General features: G+C 38.0%; 1 protein-coding gene across 1 annotated transcript in view; it reads right to left on the bottom strand.

Moving 5' to 3' along the window:
- Positions 1-1,103: 1,103 nt before the first annotated feature.
- Positions 1,104-17,592, bottom strand: part of PTN (pleiotrophin) — a 132,568-nt gene continuing 116,079 nt past the window's right edge. Inside the window, exon 5 of the mRNA XM_027842371.1 lies at positions 1,104-5,852. Coding sequence (XP_027698172.1) covers positions 5,797-5,852 — 56 coding nt within the window. The 3' untranslated portion in view covers positions 1,104-5,796. The remainder of the gene's footprint in view (positions 5,853-17,592) is intronic.

Here is a 17,592-nt window from a genome sequence, read left to right on the forward strand (position 1 = left end):
AAGCAAGGTGACAAGGCTTGCCAGCCCTACGTGGTTTTAATGACTATATGGGCAAGTTTTTACATAATGTAATATATCTATGCATTTGCAATATGCAACTTTAAAATGGCATGTCATTTTATTTGTTCTTTACAACAGCTCTGAGGTAAGCACAAAAAGATAACATCTCCATTGTTTTCAATGAGAAATCAACCTCTGAGAGGTGATGTGACTTGCCTATGGTCAAACACCTACTAAGTATCAAAAGCTGAAATTGAACACAGGTCTCTGCTGACTACAAAAGCAAATTCTTTCAATTACCCCATGCAACCACTGCAAAAGGTGCTTGTAAATATAAGGATGACAATTTTGGTAAGTGAGATTATTTTATAGAGGGTGACAAAACTAAGGGCAGCTAGGTGGCGCAGTGGATAGTGCTCTGGACTTGTAATCAGGAGCGTCTGAGTTCAAATTCGGTTTCAGACACTTGACAATAGCTGTGTGACCCTGGGCAAGTCACTTAACCCCGATTGCCTCACCAAAAAGCAAAACAGAAACAAAAACAAACCGAAGGTGATAAAATCACTTAGGAGAGGGTTGCTCGGCCTTTAACATTAATTTTGCAGAAAGGCAGCCACGTTATACTGAATGCAAGGTGATTTAGCTACATAGTCTTCATGTCCCCTTGATGAGTGATATTGACAGTATGAATTTGAAGAAGAAATCAAATTCTAAGGTATCTTATGGTTTCTGGACCTATTCACTATTCAATTGACTTCCCACACCATCCAGATCCCCTGCATTTCTAGTATAATAACTGATGGTCACCAAGACAATGAGTCATCAAGGAAAGTTTTAAATCATGTTCAGCATAATCTATTTGGGATAGTGTGGTACTATGTAATACTTACCACTCTTCCATTTTTATCAAATGAGTAAAATAAAAATATTTTGGCACTTAAAGAATCAAGCATTAATTTGACCTTTCCAGACTGCCAAACCCACAACCATTTAAAATGCCTGTGGCATTACTGTAATTCTCTCATGATTTTAGAAAACTCTTAGAAGAGAATTTGCATTCTATCCAATAGTTTTGACAGTCAAAAGACAACAGCCAAGTTCTCTTTGATTAGTTTATTTTTTTTTATTTTTTTATCTCTACTAAGAGCAAGTCAAATAGGTAGATACAATCAATAGATGTGTACATTCTCTAAGGCATCCTACCATCACAGGAGGCTAGGAAACCATTAGGGATATTATATCAGGATTATTCATGTTTTTATTCTATTATGCAGATATATGGCTTTCGTGCAGATTTTAAAGACCAAAAGATAATATGCTTCTAACAATCAATATACAAAAAAAAAAAATTTTAAAAACTTCACCCAACCCCATGAGTACCTTGGTACTATAAAGTTTAATAGGTATATACATGAGATTCATCAATCTTCTGTGCCTGTTAACTTTGTATTTGAATATATTTTCTTATTTTAAGCTATAAGAGCAAAGTTGTGGGTGCAGAGAGTGGAAGATCTGTTGATTTTTTTCCCCCTTCTCAAGTGGAAGAGTCATTTAGACCATCATTTCCTCACATGAAAACATTCTCGAACTGAGATATTTCATTGGCTACCCTGCCCAGGCACTGCCAGGTCACCCTGAGGGTATATTTTAACTTTGGTTTCTACTTGGCATAACGGGTGACTGGGAGCAATAAAAGAGAGATATTAATGTAGCAAGGGGACATTAGTCACCCTCTTTGAAGTGTCCTCCACATTGTCCTTCCCCTGGAAGCCAGCACTCCAGACAAGTATGAGGTAGGCACTACTTGCTACACATTCAGGACCTTCTTCCCTCTTGAGCAAACTCATTGAAAAAGATCAATAGCTTCTTTTAAAACTGGAATCAGTGCCTTGATAAACCGCTTTCAGGACTCACTTCCTGCCCTTGTCATTATGGAAGAAGACTAAGAAGGGAGAAATTCTTTGCCTCCATCCCATTTAGCAAACTAGAATCATGTACAACATTCTAGCAAAGTTTTGATTTTTCAGACTTGGAAAGCGTGTTATAACTACCTAATCTGAAGGAAAATATTCTTTTCTCTTTCCCTTATAAAACATCACACCCCACAAAGTCTCCTTAATTCCTTTACTCTTCACTTAAGAAGGTGAGGCCAACTGAACCATCTTTTTTTTTTTAATGGAAAAAGTTGTGTGGCCTTTCCCACAGGCCACTCAAACATTTATGAGTCCAGAAGTTGACTAAATTCCATCTCTCCTCAGGTTACACAATATATAGGAAGTGACCTAGAAATCAATGCTTAAGGAGGGGTAAGAAATCTATGCCTTTATTTTAAGGATTTCATTCATTGCCCCCAGTGACTTTGAAACCCTTGTGGATCAAAATTGACAGCAGTAAGAGCCAAATTTCAATTGCTTTCAAATAAACGCATGTAAAAATTAAGGGCTATCCAGGACTCACTACCATTCTTTTCTTTAGTTTTCCTTAGTTTAAAAGCAACCCAGGTTTTAATACAAAGTCGTCTTTCAACCTTTCAGTCCCAGAACAAACCTAAGCATGGCTCTTTATCCCTATAGTCCTGAACTTGGATAATGAGATGGAATTTTCTTCTCCTTATTTCTTAATATGGTATCCTAGAAGTGAGGCCAGAGAAAGCTCTTCTTGAAAGTGAATTTTCCTCTTCTTCCTAAGTAATCAGATTCTTCCCCATGGGCTATATAGTTTTTCAACTCCCTATATGACTCTCTGATAGAGCAGAGACTGGGAATTCTATATGTAATCTCTTAGGCCTTTGGGAACTCATTTGCTACCAACTGCCCTGACACAAGGGCCTCATTTCAACCACTCCTTTCTTCTCCCTCTTCCTCACAACCTGCACAAATTGGGAAGAAGTAGAATCATAGCTCTTCATGGTATGTCAGAATAACTAAGAAAGTAGACATGTGTTAGAAGTTGTCAAGGGGTAGCACCCCTCCTGAATACTAAGACGTGATTACTGGGAACCCTTTAATGGGGATTCTCTTTCTAACTTGCCAGAAGGTTTTTGTGAGAAAGCCTCATGCCTACTGTATTCTTCCACTTGGGTAACTGGCAAATACTTGAATGGAAACCCTTGAAATACATAAGGAAATCTAGCAGAGTTCTCTCTGTATCACCACCCCTTCCCTCCAGGCTTAGCAGATCTGAAATGAAAAGTGTTTGGAAAAAGGGTTTCCCCTGGTGTTTTCTGAGACTCCCAGGTCTGTGGGGATCATCTGTTGTTTCACCACCACCACCAAATGCAATAATCACTCATGTTTAGAGCTTGGGCTTTTTTGTTCCTCATCTCCCCGGTTTCTCATTATGATTTAGCAAGTCAGAGAAAGCCAGTTTCAGTAGAATGGTTATGGCAGTTGGAAGGAAATCTAATTTCACACATATGCAACTGAGATTACAGCCTTGCTATACAAACTGACCTTTTTTGTCCATAACAAGGGAAAGAATCAGAGGGTCAATTATATGGTTTGTTAAGGGCTGGAGATAAAACAACAGAAATCTCCTGCATTTCTTTGGCTTCTCATAATGTCCTGTCAATATAGGAGTGTGGCATGGATATTTACCAGGCTGTCTGTTACTTGAGAGGTCTTGTTCTGACTCATTACTGATTCATGAGCTGTTGCTTTTTGACCAGTACTCTTAGTAAATGCTAATAGAGAAGCAATCCTAATGACAAGCTAATAGAATGTAGTGTACCTCCTTCCATCACTCCCATCATTCAGTTGTATGAAATCTTGAATAGCCAACAGACAGTTGGATGCAATACATTTCTTTCACCTCATCCTTCTCCCCCCTGTGCATATTTTCCCCCTTTGATTGGGGTTGGCTTGAAAAAAGACATCATTTCCTATGTACCTGGTTATCATTTGTATTTTCTAAGGCATTCTGCTTTTATTAAATGGGAATCAATCTCAAGGCATAGCCCTTATCTCTTCCTAATTATTTTGTAGGCTGGCATTTAGTTCAGAGGCAGAATTGAGCACAGCCCCCCTAAAGGTGGGACTTTGCCAAGAATTTAGTATGAGATGGGCCAGACTAATGGTAGAACAGATGAAACTATTCTGGGAATGGATCTCATGCCCTTTTAAGATTACTGGTATATATATATTCCTTCCTTAAAATAAACATAGTAATAATTTTAATCTTCTGCCTTACAGAATAGTTGATTGGAATTGTTGATATGGAAATAGTTTATATGGAATAGTTGATATGTAAAGCTTGATACTTTGAACTTAGCCAATGCCAAACAACTTTCTATCTCTCATAGAATCAGAGAAATCTTTCATTCAGAGATGTAACTGGAATGGTATGATTGAGGCTTTGCTCCAGGGCACCACTATTTAGAGAGTATAAAGATTTAACACATGCACTCCTGCAGCTAGAAATAAGAAATTAATAACTAAGAACTTATAACTACCTAGTTAACATGAAAAAAAAATAGGAGGCTACAAGTTCACAGGCAATGTTAATAGCACCCATCTGTGAGCCACTGTGGTAACTAACTCCCCCTTTTCAACTGATTTGGTCCTGCTTACTTGTTTTATTATTTGCATATCATGAATTTCAAGGTTTATTGGGGGGATGCAGTTTGTGCTGTTTTCCCTGGGCCCCTAAATTCCCAATTATAGCTCTGCTTCCTTTATAAAAGCCCCTTGCAAGGCCAAGAGATAAAGGTGCTACACAGATGGTCTTTGGCACTCACATGATATCTATTGGAACCAAATAGCCTGGCATAGACACAGGGCTTGCACTCTTCCACGTCTCACATTGTTACTCTAGGACTGGTATGTGTTTTGCAACTGTAAGTCTTTCCATTAAACATGTAATTCTTTCCTCTTCCCCAAAGCCAGTCCTATATGTGGCCTTGCTTGAGGCCAATAGCACCAAACTAACCACACTTTCCAGTAACTGATGTAAAGGAAACGAACATTACTAAAAAAAAAAAATCTTCTGCTCATGCACAGAAGTCTTTTAACTAAATCTAAGTGAAAAATTCTCATTGCTAATAGGTCAGACTGGGTGGAGTGGGAGTGGGTCAGTATGGTGGGAGGTTGGGGAGGGTTATGGAAGTGAATTGTTTTACAAAACAGTATTTTTCTTAATAGTAATTTTTCAAATAAAAAAAATCTCTTTTGTCTAGAAAATAAACATTGCTGCCAAAGTAGGAGACCATTTCTAATACAAAATAATATTTTTGCTTTAAAAAAAAAACAGCATTTGGTCCAGAACATAGGAAAAGGTTTAAGATGACTGACCTTTCCTCTTTTAGCTGACTAAAAACAAAGAAGAGTTCATTGGTTGAAAAGATGACATTTCTCTATATAATAAATGGGCAGAGGAATTCAACTTTATTTAGCCTGGAAAGGGAGGGCACCTAACCTGAGAATGTATTTACTCAGTCATCATGAAATTTTAACTCCCACCAAAAGAAAAACAATATATAGAGATGGTTGGTTTTAGACCTAAAATTGTGCATGACTCAAACTTGAAAAATTGACTTTAAGTTTTTATAAATCATTCATTGTATAATAGAAAAAAATTTCTAAATGGAATTACAGTTTTTTAATACAGGCACCTAACAGTGTTATGGTTACACTTGAAAAAATACTACTATAAAAAAGTTCTTTTTTTTTTCTTTCTGCCTATTGTATAATTAAGCTATAAATAACTTCAGGATAGAACCCCTACAGTTGGTGTAAATAAAACTGTTAACTGATCATGTTTGCTGATGTCCCTTTCATGTACTTCCCAGCTTGCTGTCTTTTAGTCCAACATCTTCTCCTGTTTCTTGCCTTCCTTTTTCTTCTTCTTGGATTCTGCTGTGGTAGCCAAAAGAAAAGAAAAAACAACTTTAAAATACTAAACCACATAAATACAAGAACCTATCCTGCCCCTAAAGAAGGCAATAGGATAGGGAGAGGAATTCAGGGGGAGAATGGTGTGTCTCACTGTCCTGAATGTGAAAGGAAATGTCTGAGGTGAAGTGGGTGTTAAGGGCTGTATATGTGTGCGTGCTATGTGTGTGTTTGAGGTAAGGGTGGAGGCCAAAGAGGATATTTTAGTGAGGAAGATAATTCTTTCTGTCCAATCAGCTGCCCCTACTTGGCATGCAAGGCATTGTCTTGAAGTCTTGTTTATAAAATAGGAAAATAGCAGGCAATGGAGAGAAACCAGGTCACAGCTCAGTGGAAAACTAAAGACTAGCACCGCACACCCCACTTCCCCTTCTTCCCTTTCCTGCAGGTCTGCCTGTATTAGCCTTTCTGTGAACAGTTCCAGAAAATGGCAACAGAGGACTGAGACCTTAGACTTCTTCTCAGCTTCATCTCCTTTCTCCCCTCTGGCTTCTCTTAGCACCTTTGTGTGCCTGAAAATCCATAAAAAGGCCATTTGTACAAAATATCTAACAGCAACTAGGAACTTTGAGTTCCTGGGGTTTGATCACCTTTGGGGAGGCAAAGAGAATGTGTCAAATTTGGTTCATCTGCAGCTGTCTAAGGAAAGCACTGATAAAGATGATTTTAGTGAAAAGGTCTGTGTTCTGATCATAAAATGTGGTACTCTTCAGGAAACACCCAACTCAAAGTCAAGATGGGTATGTTTGGAGGCTCTGCAGTAGCACAAAGGAGATGCTAGGCGAGTCAGCCATGGGGTTAAGATGGACGCTACCAATCAACAAGCATTTCTTGATAACTTATCATGGGCTAGACACTAAGGATACAAAAACAAAAGTGCAACCATGGAACTGCAATACGATTCTGGGATTCTATGCTCCAGCCACAACTTAGTCTCTTACAAGAGGGAATGAATGATGGTCAGGCTCTATTAGTGAGAGAACCTTTACTTCATCAGTGTTCTACACCCGCTCACACAAACATCACCAAATAATATTTATTACATGTTCTCACTATGTCCACCAGACATCAGAAATTAATATCATGTTTGTATTTAAGTTTCAATATTTAAGTTTGTAATATGTTTTTTATTGTGTATTTAAGTTCTAGAATTTAAGTCCAAAAGAAAAAAAAAGAAAGAAATATCATGATGAAATCACCAAATAAAAATGCACACCTTTTCAAAGCCAGAGGCTAAAATCAACCCATCAGCCAATCAAGAAGCATTTATTGTGTGCTCACTATGTACCAGGCACCAAGCAAAGTGTGGAAAATACAAAGAAAAGTAAAAAGTAGTTCTTACCCTTCAAGGAGCTCACATCCCAATGGGGGATTCAACTATGTAGATGGAGGATTATACAGAACAAATGGTAACACCAAAGGAAAGAGCATAAACATCTAAGATCCTACCCATTCGTTCATTCATTCAACAAGTATTCATCAAGCACTTACTCTGTACCAGCCTGCTAAGTGCCCAGGACATGAAAACAAACAGACAAACAAACAAAAGTTCACGTCCTAAAGGAGCCTGTGTTGCAACACTAAAAATATGGCAATTGGCTGAAAACAAGGAGATAAAAATTAAATCCACTGGAATAGAGATGTTCACCAAGGGAGGAAGATATATATTTGCCCATATGTACATGCAATCAGACACACATACAAACACATAGCCAATGAGTGAGGCACAAAGCTAGAGGCCTGCAATAATGGCCACTACAAGATACCCTCCGATATTGAGTTCTGCAAACCAGGAAGGCTAAATGAGCTACAAGAGTATGTTGCAATCTAAAATAAGGACAGTACCACAAAAATGTAGAGGTGACTCACAGCAACCTAATGCCTGTCAACAATGAAGTCCCATCCATCAAGCAATACAATGGAGTGGATGCAACATAAGTCTTAGGGTCAGAAAGATTTGGGCTTAGATCCCAACTCTGTTCATGAGCTGGGTGACTCTAGGCAAGTCACTTATCTTCTCTGACTCTTTGTTTTCTCATCTGTAAAAAGAAAGGACCAAACAAGTCTGCCTCTACAATGCCTTCCAACCCTAAATCAATGATCTTGTGTTTTTATGAGCCTACTATGTGCTAATCTCAGGATGAGAAAGAGAAAATGAAAACATGTGTCTGCCTTCAAGGAACTTACATTCTATTGGGAGTGGGGATGGTGGGCAGATAAATCTATATAACTTTATATTTTCTTCCGTAAATATTGCATCTCTCCCACACCTTTCCTCATGCCCATCAAGTAGAATATAAGCTCCTCAAGGACAAGAATTGTTTCATTTTTGTTCTTGTCTTTGCCACAACCCAGTATGTTACTAAAGGGAGCCTTGGTCTCTTCTTACCAGTTTGCTAGAGAAAGCCTCAGCTTAATGAAGGATATTTCTTCATCTCCAGATTGTGGGCCTGGGAAATATTTCATGTACAACTGGTAGCTCTTGGTGACTTTGACTGTGGTATGGAGAGGTATTCTTTGTTTAGATTTAGAGCTGGGAGGGATCATCATCAAGGCCAACTCCCTCATTTTACAGATTAAGAAACAAGCTTGGTGACTTGCCCCTCCCATTCCTGCTGCTTCCCAAGATTCAAGTTAGAATTCAGATTATGCCTTCCCACAGAAGTCAATGTCATCAGTAGTGAACAGGGTGCTGGTCTGGCTTGCACAGTCTTGTGTCTTATTGCTTAATTTGCTTTTTTGGGGAGGGGGGAGAATAACCAGGGACATAATTAGACTTACAAAAACTCACATTTCTATAACACATCCAGGTTTGCCTAACCACCATCTATAATATTGTTTGTAGCAGAAAATATATTCTGAATTCCAAACAATTGATTTGCGAATTAATTTTAGAAAGAGTGTTTCATAGAGTGAGGCTTGATGAGAGTGTTTAAAACATCTTTGATTTGTTTTATACCTTTTAGAGAAGTCAAGTTTGGCACTACTGCTGTCCACAGCTGAAAGGCAAGGTTGCCTACTAGTTAATCAACAATTCCTATTAGGTTCTAAAAAGATGTGGTACAGAAAATGGGGCACAGGGTATGGATTCTGACATTCAAATGCTGAGGCAACCCTAGATCCTATCTGTTTATTGTTCCTTATCAATATCCTTTGCTGAAGCATCATCTGTCTCAGAATCCCTGAGCATGGGTGGCCCCCAGAGTCCTCTCCTCCCCTCTCCTCCATTCTCCTCTCTTCTCTTCCCCTTCCCTCCACTCTCCTCTCCTTTCCGCCCCTCCCCTTCACTGCCTTCTCTTCTCCTCTCCTCTCTTCTTTTCTCTTTTTCCTTCCCCTCCACTCTCCTCTTCTTTCTGGCATTCTCCTCTCCTCTCCTCTCCCCTCCCTCTACATCCAGAAGGGTACATCATATGTAATAAGTTAACTATAAATGTTTGTCCACTGATTGATCCAATTGTAAATGTCTTCAGTGCCTACCTCACAGAGTTGTTGTGAGGCTGAAATGACATAATAAACATAAAAGTACTTTGCAAACCTTAAATCACCATATAAATATCAGTTATCTTTATTTCTTCCTACAGTACATGCACCAAAGGACAGAAAAACCCTGTTTTGTCCTTAGGCTTAACATCTTTAAAAGAAAAAAATGTAATAAAAATTCAAGTGGGCTGGATGGTCACCATGCTCTTCCTTTTGACCCTGAGTTAGTAGTTGGACCAGTTGAAGAGGAGACAGGTCCCAGGCTTGCTTTATGGATGTTGAAAGGGTTGAACGGTCATTGAGGAAGCAGCCTGGTAGAGTAGAAAGAGCATTGACATGGCAGTTAGAGAACCTGAGTTCTATTTCTGCCTTGGATATTTAATACCTTTGTGACCTTGGGTAAATCACTGAACCTCACGTGGCTGCGGTTGAATCACTTGTAAAAAGAGATATTTGGACTATATAATCTCTGGGATTTCTTCTAGCTCTAATTCTATGATCTTATGATGAATTTAACTGCCATGGCTTCTTAAGAGGTCCTCATCTCAGTGATTTTAACCTTACCTGAGTTCAAATCCAGTCTCAGACACTTAGCTGTGCAACCATGGGCAAACCCTATTTGCCTCAGTTTCCTCATCTGTAAAATGAAGGAAGGAATGGAGAAGGAAATGGAAATGGAAATGGAAGGAAATGGAAATGGAAAACCATTCCAGTATCTTTGCCAAGAAAACCCTAGATAGGGTCACCAACAGTCAGACATGACTGAAATGACTGAACAACAACAAAGCAACAAAGCCCATGACCAGAAACTGGCCTTTTAGGAGACTAGAAGTATTCAGGACAGGAAGGGGGAAACTTTCAGATTTCTCTTCTAGCATTAAGAATAAGGAGGAGGGGGCAGCTAGGTGGTACAATGGATAGAACACCAGCCCTGGATTCAAGAGGACCTGGGTTCAAATCTGGCCTCAGACCAAACACTTGACACTTACTAGCTGTGTGACCCTGGGCAAGTCACTTAACCTCAATTGCCTTAAAAAGAGAGAGAGAGAGAGAGAGAGAGAGGGAGGGAGGACTGAAGTACGTATCTATGAGGATTGAGTTAATTCTTGACTTAAAATAGGTATCTTGTTTCCTTTATTCTTTCTATATTGTGTAAGTAATCAACATATTGGCATTACTAAGGGATGTATATGAGAAAGTTAAAACTAGATATGGAATGTTTGTTTCTGTATTTCTCCATAATGTGCATCTGGACAACCAGCCACAAGATGCCTATACTTTCAAACAAGATAATATCATCAATTTAGTAGGCTAACAAAAAGGCAGATGGATGTTTAAGACAAAAACCAAGGAAGGCATGTACCCAGCTTGGGAGGCAAGGTGGAAAAGTGGATTTGGAATCAGCTGACTCAAGTTCAAAAATTATCTCTGTCCCTTAATCTGTGTGACTTTTGAAAGATTATTTTGCCATTCTGAGCCACTATTTCTTCATCTTTAAAATAAGAAGGCTGGACTGGATCACTTCTGGAATCCTTTCCAACTCCAAATTTATGATAAAATTTAGCCCTAAAAACAGAGTTCTAATATGTCACATATACACACAAATACCTATTCACATCACCATCAGATGGTGTGCCTTGCACATAGTAGGTGTACAATAAATATTGATTATTGACTGATTGTTTGTTTGATTAGAACAATTAATGTGTCTAATTGAATAAATCAGACCATATCTGGCATATCATGGCTTTGAGACTATCTAAATGAGTTGTATCATATCCAAAGAAGAATGACCAAATTAGTGAGAAGATTGAAAATCAGATTCAGGGAAGAGGCACTGGAGGTCCTAAGTATATTAAGACTAGAAAAAAGAGAATGTAGATGGGACATTTCTCAAACAGCTATCTTGTATAGGGGCAGCCATGTGGCACGGTAGATAGATCACAGGCCCTGGAGTCAGGAGGACCTGAGTTTAAATTCGACCTCAAATACTTACTAGTTGTGTGACCCTGGAGGAGTCATGTATCCTGTGACGCTCTTGAGGGAAGATCTGGGCCCAGTAATGGAGCAGAATCTTGGCCACAGAGATAAGATCATGGAATGTACCTTTCTCTTCTCAGCATAGAGGTGGGGGACTACAGTGGCAGATGATTGCATACAATGTTATCACTGTATTGGTTGTTTTTGATGAATTGTTTTAAATAATTACAAGAGAGAGTTTAATTGGGTTGAATGGGAGTGGGGAGAAAAGAGAAAGTATATCCTGAAATTACAGCCATGTAAAACCAAAAGCCATCCATAATTTATTTTCAAATAACAGAGTTGCATACTTTGTGAGATAGTGTTTTTTTTTACTACTTTTCTATCACTAACGATGTACAAGCAGAGTCAGGATAACCACTTCTAGAGGGGTACATGTTTGAATATAGATTGGAATAAATGATTTCTGAGATCCCTTCTAATACTGAGATTCTGTAATGCTCAGTCTAAGACTCAATCAATGGATGGTTGGGATGAGTGTGCTACTCTGGGAAGGCAAACACTTGGGAGGTATGTAGGCTTTTGGAGTTCTTGGTCTGGAGTTTGAATGTATTAGTTCTCTAAGACCCTAAGTGGTACTTTATAATTCTGGAACTTCCATAAAAATCTCTTCGTTCTCTTGCATCCAGTTGACCAAAACACCTAGCAAGGGCCTATCAAATTAGCCCAGTGCTATGCACACTGTTGTGGGTTGGTAATTGCCTGCTAATTATCGAATCAGACATGGAATGATGCAAACTCTTATCCCATGGCTACATGTCATGACATGATACCTTTCACTGAATTTCCCAAAATTTGAACTTCAGGGAGAAAACATTGACCTTTACAAGTATTACATTGCAGATGGAGAGTAATACACTTTTTTTTACTATTTGAGTTAATGTATTCACAGCTGTACTTCACTCTCACATCTGTGATCTTGGCTAGCAGTAATAAAATAAATGGAATGCATTATTCAACAGAAAAACTAAGTTTTGCAATGTAAGCATTTTCTGTGCACTTAGCTTACCCCCACTCTCTTTTCTCCATACACTCTCTCCATATAGTTACTGACTCTTTCCCCTCATCCATCTTTTCTCATCTGTCAGTCTTTTCACCCTCTTTCTTTGACCAGCCAAATCATAAGCTTTATCAACTACCTACCTCCCTAGAGCAGGGAGCTAGTTGTAAATGTAGGTATAGATATAGGTGTAGGCATGTACATGGATGTCAAAGTCAATGTCTATATAAATGTAAGTGCCAATGTGAAAGTGGATCTGGTCGTAAATCTGTGTACAAGAATGTACATCTCATGTGTGTACATGTATATATTTTACGTGTATCTCTGAGTACATCCTCAAGCATTCTAGCTTGTCCACTCTTGCTAGCTGTGTGAACAAAGGAAAATCACTTAACTTCTCTGTGGTTCTGCTTCCTTATCTATAAATTAGAAATAGTGATACTTGGGCAACTAGGTGGCCCAGTGGAGAGAGCCTGGACCTAGAATCAGGAAGACTTGAGTTCAAACTATGTGACCCTGGGCAAGTCACTTGACTTCTGTCTGCCTCAGTTTCCTCAACTGTAAAATAGGGATAATAATAGCACCTACCTTGCAGGGTTGATGTGAGGATCAAATGAAAAATACTTGTTAAAAAAAAAAACACGAAAAAAGTGCTCAGTACAATACCTGGCACATAGTAGGTACTGTATAAATGCTTATTCCCTTTCCTTTCCCTTTCTTCTCTGTGCCCTAGCTCTTTCTCTGAATTTATCACAATATATAACTTGGGATTAATAGTTTCTCATCTGCAAAAATGGTGAAGATAAAAAGGACAATGTTCATAAAGCATTTTGCAAACCTTAAAGCACTGTGTAAAGGTCAGCTAGTATAATAATATATGTCCTTAAAGCTTTTTTTTAAGAAAGAATATTCTTAGCCTTAAGGTGCTATTGAAATGTTATTATTGTTCCTGAGCCTATCGTAATTATTTTTATGTAGCTATACTCATATATGCATGTTAGGGTACACTAGCATATGGATCTGGAGAGAGAGACAAATGTATATGATCATTCTTATCTGCATTTGTATCATAGTGTGGGTTTTTCTGCAAAAGCATATTCATGCAAAAGCTCCTAGTTGCATGCTAATTTGTGTGAAAATATTTTAAGCCTAGCACCCTGGTGTCATCCCTACGTATTTGTGGCATTTACTCTTGGTTACTTTTCAAGCTATATTTTGGTCAAGGGGAACATGAGTTTTGTGGGGTGAGGGGTGTGTGTGTGTGTGTGTGTTGCCATCTCACTGAAGTGTGGAGACTGCCTTAACTCATGTTCTCTTCTCTTTTGAAACTCATTTGAATTTCCTAGCCTATAGAAACGGGAAGATGTATGTGAGGAGGACTTTTGCTCCTGTTTCTTTTCTTCTAGATACACCATGATATGATGGAAATAACAATGGATTTCAAGTTGTAAGACTGGTTCAATTCTGAATTGTCCCACTTACTTTGTGATCTTTAGCAAGTCATTATACTTTTCTGGCCTCAATTCCTTATCTGTAAATCAGGGAATTGAGTTAGTGGTCCCAATTTAAAATTCTTTCAAACACTATATGCTATCATCTGCATCTTTACTAAACTATTCTCTAAACCAGGGATTCTTATAACCTCAGAAGGTCCATGTATTTCAGTAAGAAAAAATTACATCTTTATTTCTTTCAATGATGAATTTTTTAAAATAACCTAAAAAGTGGTCCACAAGCTTCACTAGACTCCCTAATGGGTTTATGACACAAAATATGTTAGGAATATGTGACATAGAGCCTGGAAATTATTTACTAACCAAAAGGGGAAAATTTCTATCAAAAAGGGAAAAAATACAATATTCACATCTTCACCTAGCTAATAGGAATATGAAACTGAGCTACTATGGTGGATTGTTCTCAAAAAAGTATAGTGCAACGTGGAGAAGTCACTTCAAATCTACTTATAGATTTCTAGAATGGGGAATTTCTACAATGGGGAAAGCCTGTAATGGAAGGGGGAAAAAAATCAATATATATATATAATATATATATGCGTGCGTGTGGGTGTGGGTGTGGGTGGGTGTGGGTGTGTGTATATACACATATATAATCTACATTTATATGTGTATATGTTACTGTGTATATATGTGCATATATATACACACATACACACACTCATATCTGTGTTTTTGCCTTTCTTTGCATCCATAGCACTTAGAACAGTGCCTAGAACATGGTAAATGCTTAATAAATGCTCATATTGACTGATTGTCAGATAGAATTCTTATTTCTCTGTGGTCCTTCCTATATCACAATTCTCTATATTCTACAACATTATGAAAAAGAAAGGAAGGAAAAAATAGTCACTAAGGCAGTATTTGGTGAAATTATGTATAATTTATAATAAATAATACTTCTTGAATGTAAATATTATATTTAAATCTATATGTATATATAATATAGATATTTAAGATGTATAGACATAATATCTACATATTAGACATTAGAAATCATCTAGCTCAAATAGGGACCCAAATAAGGAAGGTTAAGGTGATGGAAGAGTCGACTGGAACAGGATTAGCAAAAAGTTATCTATTGTGCATATGTATTTGTAATTATAACTATAGCTATTATATGCATAAATTCATGTACATACACACAAATATAATAATATAGAAAGGTCTGTTGTTTTGTTTTGTTTTAAATGGCCTTATACCAATATATTATCTAGTTATCTTACTTCCCATAATTTAAGTGAAAGATTGAATGAGGTGAACTCTAAATTCACTTTTAGCTCTAGGAGTTTATGATCCTAAATTCATCAAACACTTTGTTGTTGTTCAGTCATTTCAATTGTGTCCAACTCTTCATGACTCCATTTGGGGTTTTCTTGGCAAAGATACTGGAGTGGTCTGCCATTTCCTTCTCTAGCTTATTTTACAGATAAGGAAACTGAGGCAAACAGTGTTAAGTGGCTTGCCCAGGGTCACATAGCTAATAAGTGTCTGAAGCTGGAGTTGAACTCAGGAAGATGTGTCTTCCTAACTCCAGGCCCAGCACTCTATCCACTGTACCACCTAGCTACCCTCAAACACTTATTAGGTACCTACTATAGGCAAGGCATTGATCTATACACTGGTGAAAATAGGAAGTGTAAGAATTACACAGGCCTTGACCTAAGTTTCCAATACAAGGGAAGGAAATCAAAATGTATACATGCAAATATTCTGTTCTACAAGGTAGACTGTGATAAGGAAAAAGAAAAAATTGAAACTACTCTAAAATCATCTGAGAAATGAGAAATCATTTCAGGTGAAGGAATCAGCACAAAGTTTACAGAGTCTTCAAGAACTGGATCTTCAAGAGATAAAGATGCAGAGCGAGAGTATTTCAATCATGATGGGCAGCCTAAAATGTGAATGAATGAAGGTGTGAGAGAAAAGGCCAAAACCAGGCAAGAGTTAGTGGACCAATGTGACTGAAATTGTAGAGTATGTGAAGGACAGGAATTGGTAGACTGAAATTCACATGAAAACAAAAAGGTTTAAGGATTTAGCTGACTTCACACTCAAGATTAGAATACAATATGACAGGCAACTAGGTGGTAGAGTGGATAGAGTGCTAGGCCTGGAGTCAGGAAGAATCCATCTTCCTAAGTTCAAATCCAACCGCAGACACTTACTAGCTGTGTGAGCCTGTGCAAGTCACTTAACGTCAATTACTTCCAATAATAATAATGATAACAATAACAACAATAATAATAAAAAGAAAGTAAGACTGCTTGATCCTCAAAAGGGAGGAGCACTGTGCTAGAGTGGAAGGAGAGTTGGTCCTAAAATCAGGAAAAACTGAGTTCATGCCCTATCTCAAACACAGGCTGGTTGTGTGACTCTGGGGAAATCCCCACTTTTCTGTACAGAAAGTAACTCTCTATGACTATAAATTGCAGAGAAGGTGATGAAATCACAGGTCCAAACTCCATCCCAAAGGGCAAAAATTGAATAATGCTTAGAAGTTGCAGAGAATCAGATTACGACTTAATATAATTAAAGCAAGTGGGGTGGTGGGTAGAGATTGCACACTGCCGTAGGAAGGAAACAAACATTTATCAGATACCTACTATATGTCAGACACTGTGCTAAGCACATTAAAATATTATCTCATTTGATCTTCACAGCAACTCTGTGAGATAAGTTCTATTATTTCCCCCTTTTACAGTTGAGGGAATTGAGGCAGACAGAGCTCAAGCTTATACCCAAGATCATGCAGTTAGTTAAGTATCAGAGGTGGGATTTAAATGCAGGTCTTCCTGACTTCAAGCCTAGGACTCTATCCACTGAACCACCTAGCTGATGTGAATGATAAAACAACATAAAGTTCATAAACATATACAATCAGAAAATCTCCATAAATTCACTGTCCAAAGGAAGGGAGACTTTTTCGAGGAATGATTTAGCTTAAAAGTGAAGAATTGTTCTCCTTCCTCTGTTCTTTTGAAGCTAAAATTTCCCTCAATCCAACAGCTAATGAGTTTGAGCAATGTTCTATGACACAACCTTCCTTAATACTAATTACTGTATAACTGTGTGTGTGTGTATGACTAATGAAGCTCAGAGCTTGGAATTTACCAAGGGAGATTGAGGGAGCCTGAAACTGACACTTAAGCCCCACAGACATTGGCAGTTCCCAGTCCTTGCATCTGTTTCAGCAATTAGAACCAAGACTTCTTTAATAGGGTTGAAAACACAACGTCCAGAAGCTTCCTTGAGGTGAGCTTTGCCATTTCCAACAAACAGCAGGTATTCAGCCATGTGTCATCAGTGTACTTTGACTATAGGCTAAAAGTTCAATTTAGTGGTCCTAGTTTTATTTGGCCAATTATAAGCACATCACTCAATCCATACTTTAATTTTAGAGAATAATTTAAGAGGTAGAGGGAATGTGATGTATGTAATGGAGAGTGAGTGTTGGTCTTGGAAGATTCAGGTTCAAGTTTGGGCTCTGACACAAACAAGTTTAATTACCATGGGCAAATCACTAATTATTCAATTCCTACCACCTCCCCAAAGCAGCTCTTTATAACTGTAAAATACATGATCTCCTTTTGAAGAAGGAGTTTCCACAATGGAATTAGTCAAATATACTTATATTGTTGTTGTTGTTGTTGAGTCATGCCTAATTTTT

The sequence above is a fragment of the Vombatus ursinus genome, unplaced genomic scaffold (assembly GCF_900497805.2).
Source record: "Vombatus ursinus unplaced genomic scaffold, bare-nosed wombat genome assembly UNPS02014870.1, whole genome shotgun sequence".
NCBI lineage: Eukaryota > Metazoa > Chordata > Mammalia > Diprotodontia > Vombatidae > Vombatus > Vombatus ursinus.